At 50.2% G+C, this 9,274-nt stretch overlaps 2 protein-coding genes across 2 annotated transcripts; one reads left to right on the top strand and one right to left on the bottom strand.

The window, feature by feature from the left end:
* Positions 1–2,650: 2,650 nt before the first annotated feature.
* On the top strand, positions 2,651–4,819 carry NCLIV_025610 (uncharacterized protein; the record flags this gene model as incomplete). Its single annotated transcript, XM_003882756.1, has 4 exons — positions 2,651–2,985; positions 3,654–3,870; positions 4,291–4,336; positions 4,620–4,819. 4 exons carry the CDS (start codon positions 2,651–2,653, stop codon positions 4,817–4,819), a joined length of 798 nt encoding a protein of 265 aa, XP_003882805.1.
* Positions 4,820–6,616: 1,797 nt separating this feature from the next.
* NCLIV_025600 (putative calmodulin) lies at positions 6,617–8,501 on the bottom strand (the record flags this gene model as incomplete). Its single annotated transcript, XM_003882755.1, has 4 exons — positions 6,617–6,805; positions 7,251–7,380; positions 8,146–8,243; positions 8,490–8,501. The coding sequence occupies 4 exons, from the start codon at positions 8,499–8,501 to the stop codon at positions 6,617–6,619; spliced, it is 429 nt and encodes a 142-aa protein (XP_003882804.1).
* Positions 8,502–9,274: the final 773 nt, after the last annotated feature.

Genomic DNA, 9,274 nt, shown 5'->3' with positions numbered 1-9,274 from the left:
GTCAACGTATTTTTTATGGTGCACTTCCCGTATAGAAATATTTTTAATGTATATTGCACTGTTGCGTATGTTTCGTATGTGCGTACATGAGATGTCCCTTTTTGGCTCTCTTTCGTGGTTTTTCTCGGGTGAGAGGCATCGAGAAGTTTCTCATTTTTCGCGTGGCTCTGGCGCGGAGGGCAAGAATGCTTTTCAGAGTTGTGTGCCCAACATATTTTTTTGCTCGAACCAGTGGAGTCCCTTCTCGGTGTGGATGTCCATCTCTCGGGAAAGAGGAACGTTTCTCCCACCTGCGCAGGAACGTGATTCGCACAGATTCTGAAGCACACACGCAAAATGCCGCCTTCTTTTACGGAGGATTCTTCCGTGTAGATCTCGGACCCTGTCTATTTATCTGTTTCCATCGCCCTCTGTGTATACCTCTCTTTTGCATATCCTGCGGACTCTGACGTAATATCTCCACGTCTCTAACACTCTCCGCTTTACCTTTCTGCTTTTCTACCACTCTCCTCTTTTCCAACCCTCTTGCATGCCGTCTCGCCTCTCTCCGCCTTCGCGCGTTTCTTCGCTCTAACCGTCGTCGACTCTCTCTTCTTACGCGCCGCAAAAGACAATCGACGAGGAGACTCTGTCGAGATCCCTAGCGCGGCCGAGCAGCTCTATCTTCCCTTCTCTCGCCGCGAGAGAAGGGTCGGAGAGGAATCGAAACGTGCACTCGCCGAGAGGTTTCTTTGAGAAACTGGACTCCCAGATTACTTTCAGGGAGGTGCCTCGTCGAATGCAGAATGTTCATCTTTTTTGTCTTCGTGAACTCAAAAAGAACGGAAAATGGAGACGGCGGAGGTCGGCCTTTGCGACATATAACCTTTCCAGAGAGGCAAAGAACAATGGAGAGAAGACAGGGACACGCGCGACGGCAGACGAGTCACGACTCTCGTCCTCGTCACAGTTCTCCCTTGTTGCTCAGTTCTTCCCGATGAATCCCTCTCACAGTGACGGGGAGGGAATGGTCCTCCTTTTCTGAAGGCCTTTTCGTTCGCCGCAATCTTCTCTCTTTCTCTCCACGGGACACTCTCTGCACGTTTTTCGCACAGAGAAGACCCGCCAAACGCTGTTTGGTTGACCTTTATACTCTGCGTGTGCTGCCTCTCTGTGTGTCGCACGGATTAGGCCTCGTCCTTTCTCGCTCTTCGTTTCGCTGTGTAAGGCGCGCGTCCGTCTTCCCCTTCTCTCGTCTTTTCTCTTTCTTGTGTGATTACGGTTTTTTACAAATAGGCCGTTTCGATATTTTCCGACGCGGACGGACGCTGTCCGGTCTCCCTTTTCTTTCACTGGGAACACACGCGTTTTCGCCTCGTCGGCCATCTCTTCTCGCAACCCACATGCAGACAGGCTGCAGAGAAAGAAGGCGGAAAGGCGGCCTTTCTCTTTCCTAATTTCCATATTTTCGCCTGCTGTCGACTGTCTCCTTACCTTTTTTCTGTCTTTTTCTGCTGGTGATGTGCACGGCCCTCGACGACGCTTTTTGAACGCATGCAGCCCTGCTGCGCGAGCCTCTCTGATCGAGAGTTCGCCGGAAGCGGAACGGGGGAAAACAGAGAAGACAGAAGGCGCCGTTTCCTTCTGGAGTCTGAGAACTGGGATGCATCAACTCTCCCTTTCCAATGTGGGGTGTACATACACCCGAAAACGCACCACAATGGCGTCTCCAATCCTGTTGTCTGGGCGGGCCACGGCCCTGACCCCAGCCAGTCTGTCGTCCGCGCTGCGTCTTGTTCCTTTCTCCTCATGTGCCTTCTCTCTCTCTCTCTCTTCCCCGACTTCTTCACGCACCTCTTTTCCCTCGTCGTCCCTCTTTTCATGTCCTACGCCCTCGCTCTGCCGCGTCTCCGAGGCACGCCCCCGGCCTTCTCGTCCTCTTCTTCTCTCCCGTGGGCGCACTTCTCGCGCTCCCGCTGACAATCCAGTCTCTGCATGCGTTGCTTCTAGACAAAACGGCGGTAACACGGAAAGAGGGGGAAGATCGGGCTCGCCAGGACGCTCCGATTCACAGTTGCCGTCGCCAACAACCGTCCAGTGTTTTGGTCCAGAAGAAGCCCCCTCGTGGTCCGGTGTGTTCCCTGGCTCTTCCGCGACCTGGCGACACACGGCTCGAGGCATCTGCTCCCGTGTACGTACACCTCAGCGTCGGTCGGTTGGTCACCTGTCTGGGCGGCTACTTCACGCATCGCGGCGCACGCATCACTCGCTACCGCGCACCTCTCTGTCTTGTGTATCTGGCCCCCCTGGCTCCCTTCTCTCTCCTTTCCCTGCAAACTTTCCGCTTGATCTCTGTGACGCCAGTTCGCTTCGTGAGACCAGCCTTCATGTCTCTCCTTTCCTTGATCGCTGGCGCCTCTCGCTTTCTAAGCAGCAACTCACTCCCGGTCCAACTTGCATCTGTAGCGACAGCGTTCGTCGTTCCTCTCGACTCCCTTTTCTGCTTCCTTCTTCCTCTTTTGCTGTCTACCACACACGAAACGAACACAGAGAAGGAGAGAACCTGCCAGTGCAGGATGCCTGCGGTGTACGTACACCTCGGAGCGTCGCGTCGGCTCCTTTCAAAGGCTCTTCTCTGCTCGTGTCTTTCACCCAGACCAGGCGGATTTTTATGGCGGCGCAGGAAGTGAAGAGAGACGCAGAAACCGAGGAGAAAGAAAAGGCAGAAGAACAGAGAAGACGCCAGCACAGAGAGGGGCGGGAGGCACCTGGGCGGACAGCGAAAGGCGACGGAGAGTGCGGCGCAAGGGGAAACGTTGAGAGAGGAAGCGATGAAAGCGAAACTGCGCGAGGAGACGCAGAGGCGAACGACCAGCAAGCGGCGGACGAACGCGCCACAGATGACAGCGACGACGAGCCTAAGGTGTACAGACAGCCGGAAGGCATGATTCAATATGTCTTCCAGTGGGGAATTGGCAACGCCTTTCGAGCAATCAGTGCCAATAGGTAAGTCGACTAGAGGCAAACGCGTCTTCTCGAATAATCATATATTGACAATGTGGAGATGCAACCACACACCTGGAGGGAACAGGCGGAAGTCTTCATCTGAGTACCGTCTCAAGAGGACTGCGAGGCCCCTATCTCCATATACACGTACATCATGCATATATATATATATATTATATATATATTATATATATATATATATATTATATATATATATATATATTATATATATATATATATATTATATATATTTACAATTGTGCATTTGTATAGTTTGCATCTGCTTATGTATATATATATATATATATATAGTTTTGCTAGAGAACGCTTCCTGTTTACTCCCCATCGCCGACTTCTATGATCTCAGGACCGCAGTGGGAATTTTGTCGCTCTCTTCTTTGCATCTCTCAGTCTCGCATTCTCTCACCTTCCCTCCACCCCCCCCCTCCCCAAGCAGGAGGCGATCTCTGTTATTACTCCTGACCTTTCTGACGCACCTTCCCTTCGACGCGGTCTCTTTTCCACGCTTTTTTTTCTCCTCTTTTTCTCGCCTCTGTTTTCCAGCGTGTTTTTCTGTTTCTTCTCCTTTGCGGCTGCTTCGCCTTTTCTGCTTCGTCGTTTCTTTCCGTCAGGAATCTGGCTGTCTTTGTTCCTCTTGCGTTTCGCAGATTCCGGCCAGTGCATGCAGCCCGGCCGAAGGAGGTGTCTATACACCCGAGCTACTTTGAGTCGCCGCATCCGTGTTTGATCTGGGAGCCGTTGAACGAAGCCTGGGAGGTCTACTTTTACGAAAATTTGAAGAAATCTGCAAAGCCGTTCCCTGTGAAGAAGTTCGGCATCGCGCGGGCCAAGCGCGAGGCTCTCGCCTTCCTCAAACAGATGGAGGTGCGGCGACAAACACTGTTCTCGAGTTGCGTGTATCTGTCTAAATAAATCGCACACACAAGCGGAAAGCAGCCGATGGCGATCGATGTTGAATAAAGCAGAAGCATCTCTCCATCCCTTTCTATATCTCGCTGTCTGAAGATGCTTCTATCTCTCTTTCTATTCCTTTCTCTGTCGCGTTGTCTCTACATGTTTCTGTCTGTCTTTCTATCCCTTTCTCTATCTCGCTGTCTAGATGTTTCTTTCTCTCGTTCTCTTTATATCTTGTTGTATTGATGTTTCTGTTGCTTTATGAATGTGTGGAGAGCCTGGTTTTGGCGTGTTTCTTCTGGGGTGTCCTCGTCTGTCCTTTCACTCTGTTGTTTCGCGTGTGCATTTCCCTCCGTTTCTTGCCGCGCTTCTGTGGCTTCTTGCATGCAGGAGGAAGGACGCATGGAAAAACCAACCTTCTCTTCCGGAGTTGAAGGTAAGTTCAGAGTCCCCCCAGTCACTCAAGATATAAACACGATCTGGGAGTGCGAGTCTGCCGCTGCCAAATGCATGCATAAGTATATAAATCTACACATCAATCTATACAAATATATACACATGTCCACATCTGCATCCATATATATATATATATATATATATAATCATTACTGTATAGCTACAATACGCACGTCTAGGCAGACTTACATATATATTCATTTCCATGCATGCCACCTGAAATTACGAGTGCATTTGTGTCTGATGAGTTTTTTTTTTGTCAGGAGTCACTTTCGATCAAGTGACGGGGAGTTGGATTTGTCGGTATGTGGACGAGGATGGGCGTTGCATGTCTCGAGGTTTTGGCGCAGATTTCCACGGTTTTGAGGAAGCGAAGAAGCTGGCAATTGAGCGTCAAGAGGCGATGAAGAACCTCGAAGCAGACTGTCTAGGCCGCAACATGCGCCTTGCGAAAGAAAAGTGAAGGTTTCGGGGTGTCTTGTTTGTGCGAAGGAAACCCATGTCTCGTGCATGCGCAGCTTTTCGAGGATCTCCTGGTTTGAGGAAGGAGAGAAAACGCGCGAGAGGATGCAACCCTGCCAACCGTTGGTTCTCGTCTGCTTTCTGCAGAGACAAAAAGATTCTCTTTCTTCCAATGTTCCCTCGCTCCACACACACACACACATCCATATATATTCAGATCTCCATATAGAAGGATATAGATGTGTACACCCCTGCAGGTGGATAGTTCTTTCAAAGACCAGCAGGCTGGCAAGACTGTTCTTTCATAGACGGAAAGGAAAAGCCCGTGTCGATTTCTCTGCTCTCTTCACTCCTCGCCTTCTGACTTACCACGATATAAAGAGAAAATGTGAAATGCACAGGCGCAAATCTATGCACATGCAAATACCCATCCAAAGATATGTATATATATATATATATAGGTGTACGTGGATGTGGAAATCCAGTTCGAAGTTGCGTGTGGAGAGAAGCTAGGTTACATCCCGACTTTTTCGGCGAGAGAGAAGTTACCGGAGAGACTGGAGAAACCTGCCGAGATTGCCTGTTCACCCCTGGGGTTTCTCTCGCTCTTTCGCTCGAGGTTCCCTTTCCAAGAAAACAGCTTTCTCTCAGACTGAACAGAGGAAGAGGGGGCTGCTCTGGAGGTGCGAGACGAAACTGGCGAAATAAAAGACACTTTCCGTTCGTCGCGATGAACGCGGAAGAGAGAAAAGGAAACTCGAACAAATGTTTCGACCGATGTGTGTCGAGAAAAGGCTGTTGCCCACGACAGTCTCTCGCAGACTTGCCGAAAAGCGCCTTCGATCCCTGTCTCTTTCTCGCCTGGGTGCACCTTTCCTCTTTTTGCTCACTGCCAAATCCTCTGTGCCCCGACACTACTATCTTCTTTCCACTGCGTTCACTCTTTCTCCGCAGTGTACCCCGGAGTGCGTCGCTCCCTGACTTCTCGGTTTCTCCGCCTCTTGCAGAACAAACTGCAGAGAGCAGAAACGCGTCTCTTTTCTCCCCTCCTCGTGGCAAAACCGTGCTCCTATTTCCTCGCTATCGGCCGGAAACGAGGAAAAACGGTCTTGGCCTCGAGGCTGCTCGTCAGCCTCGAGCACCAAACCGCACAGCCTCTCCAACGCATGTCTTCCTTCTCGACCAAACAAAACCCCGACGCACATGCACGTCCGGCAGTAGATGAATGTATGCACACATATTCAACGAAAAAGAGATATATATAGCGGGTTATCGTTCTTTGTACCCTTTTTCTCTCGTGTTTTGCGCCTCGATACAAAAGTGCGGCTCTTCGAATGCATAGTAACATGCCTATACATATATGCACGTATATACTCATATACAGATATACATATATATATATATATATATATATATATATAGGGCAAATGCGCAATTGAAGATGTGCATGCATGCAACGTGGAAAATTGATACACTAAATACAGATATATGAATATGTACGAATAAAATATATGCATACATGATTTAATTTCAAGCCGTTCTTTTGATTCGTCGCGTGGTCTCTGTCATGGAAGCCTCGTGCGGCTTTCGTTGAGTACACCCCGCAGGGTCTTCACGTCATTTCCCCGCTGACTTGCAATCGCGAAATGGACAAACTGCTTTCTGGTTCTCCGCGTCTGAACGGCGTTTCTCGCAACCCTCTCTCTCTGTTTGAAGCAGGTTGCTCTCCATCCGCAGATGGCGCCCCGTCTCTCTGCTCCGCGGGGACTGCGGGCAAAAGAACTTCCTTTCTCTCGAATTAAATTTTCTGGAGTTGTTCCAGCTTTTGAGCCACGTCAGGAATGGGAACGGTCCCCTCCTTAGGCAAACCGAGCATGCCTTGAATGAATTCGTCAGCCTCCGCAGGGGTGAGTTTCTCGTTGAAATTCGTCAACAAATAGTTCAGAGACCGAGCGTCGACAACGCCCTTCTTTGCTGGATCCACAACCTGGGAAAGAAAGAAAAGAGAGAAGCGAAAAGAAGGTGGATGAGCACAAACCGAGAGAAAAGCGTGTCTGGTCTAAGGCGCCTCTGGTCAGGGGGGCGGTGGAGCTCGAACACACCCGCATTCCTTTCCCTGTAATTCATTTCATGTTTTGAATTCTTCCTTTCTGCCACCCAGAGCAAAGAAGAGGGCTTCCTGTCGCCGCGCCTCTCGTTTCCGAGACTGCTTTTTTCCCTCGCAGTTGAGAATTCGAGAGAAACGCATCTTCCAGTTTCTTCTCTCAGTAGTGAAGAATTCGCAAGGATGGTCTTCTTCCTCTGTCCTCTGCCGTGCCTGCACTCTTAGGCACGACGCGTGTTAGATTGCATTTTCAACTGTCCCCCTCTTTCTGGAATGCCGGGATTTCTGCTCTGAAGCCTCTGAGTTTCTTCCGTCTCTGCCTCCTCACTCCAAAGAGAGGCACGAGTTCAGCCGCGGAGATTCGCGTTTCCAAGCACGCGCCGTAGAGAGCCTTGAAGAGGGCAAAATCGCCAAAGTCGCTCCCCTTCGCTTTCACGGCCTCCTGCACTTCCTCCACGCTGAAAAACAACACACAGCCCGCAGAAAAGATACTTTTGCACCTCGCCTTCCACTTCTCTTACTATAAAAATGTGCATATGTGCGACCTCCAAGCGCTCACCTCTCTCTCTCTCTCTCTATATATATATATATAAATGGACATGCACATATATATTTATCAAAAAATACGTCTATGGAGATTACAGGTCATTTCGAACAATGAACGAGGCTTTGCTGTGAAACAGGCTGCTCCGAAATCCACCTCTCTCGTGCCGAGTTCGGAGTGTGCGTACACCTGCAGTCCATGCACATAAACGCATCCAGAGGCCTACACGAATACGGAATCAGACATTGCCGGCTGGTGGTATGTTTCAGCAAACACCTCTATACATGTACCTCTAAACAGAGACAAAGACTCACGTATTTAGATATATGTATCTGAGAAAGCATCATTTCCAAAATTCGTGCGCTAGATAAGAGGGCAGTGTTGTAAGGATGAAGCTCGACTGCAGGTGAGGCGACACCCTTGGTTTCTTTGCCGCTGAAAAGCCTAGCTTTTTGCTCAACTGATTGCCTCGGAGAGCAGGCAGACTGGAACGAAGAAGCCAGTCCGAGACTCCTCACTGTTACGCTTCGAATCCTCACTCCTGCGTTTAACTTCCGCTCCTCGTTTTCCGCCTTTCTCCGACTTTGTTTCCTTCGCTCCTCACGATTGTTTTTTTGGAGCTGCGGGCTCCACCGAAATACGAGAAGATGGATGAAAGACGAAAAGACCGAGAACTTACGAGGGGGCACATCCAGACGCACCAAGTGCCTGGTGCATTTCGATGCAAGTGAGTTTCCCGTCTCCGTCGCTGTCAAAAATCTTGAAGATGCTCTCCAGCTGTACATACACCCCAGACGCGGCAAGAATCGAGTCGCACATATCTCGAGGCAGCCCCCAAGGGAGACGTGAGCGGAATGCCTGTGTGGACAGCAAACTGATTATCTTGTTTGGTCAGTGCCTTCTGATCTTGAACTATGAAATCAAGATAATACTGATATTTATGCAGTTGAGTGTTTATAGCTGGTCTGAGGCTGCAGAGTCTTGTCCGCAACGGAATGTGTCTACAGTTCACGCGCGGCTTACATTGCTCGCCATCTTGACTGGGAGCTGAAAGAAGACGGTTTTCGCCGTAAAAAGGCCTTAAAATCTCCGAAAACGAAGAGCAAAGGAAAAGCGTCTCTTCCCGCTTTCCGAGAGTGAAAAAGAGAACGCGAGCGGCAGAGCGCGACCCGTATGACGCCGAGGGCGCCGCTACAGCTGAGAGGCGTCGGAAAACACACAGCTTTTTCCTCAGCTAACTCCCGGGAAAATCCGGTTACCTTTTGCAGTTGAAGAGAGCAGAACACGGAGATGAGAAGTGGAAGAAGAACGGAGAAAAGGGACGGCGAAGAAAAGACAATCGACGTGGTTTGTCGCCTCACGGAGGCGAGTGACGAACCTCGTGCAGAGCTGCCTCGGGAGATACCGAAGACGCAAGCGACCCGATGACGCTGCAGGACGCTCAGACCAGCGAAAAAAAGCAGAATTCAGTGAAAAGGAAAAAGGGGGAAACGGACTGCAGGAAAAGGAACACAACGCAATTCCCTTCTGCAACTAGCTAACACCCGACACGCCCAGACACGGCGCGTGCGAGCTCTCTCTCACGCCGAGCGTTAAGTTCCGCGTTTGGACTGGGTTGAGAAAAGAAGTCACGGTGGAAAGCGTTTTTTAACGATGCGAATCCTTCGGCGCTCTCTTTTTCAACCCTAAACCCTAAACGCAGAGAGCCCTCCCTCTTTGCTGCCTCCTTCGCTTCCTCGTCGAACCCGACAAGGCACGCGCGACGCTGCAAGAGGAGAGACTAGGCTGTGCGAGGCGAAAATAACTCC

This window comes from Neospora caninum, chromosome VIIb (genome assembly GCF_000208865.1).
Source record: "Neospora caninum Liverpool complete genome, chromosome VIIb".
Lineage (NCBI taxonomy): Eukaryota > Apicomplexa > Conoidasida > Eucoccidiorida > Sarcocystidae > Neospora > Neospora caninum.
This window is presented reverse-complemented; position numbering and strand designations above follow the sequence as displayed.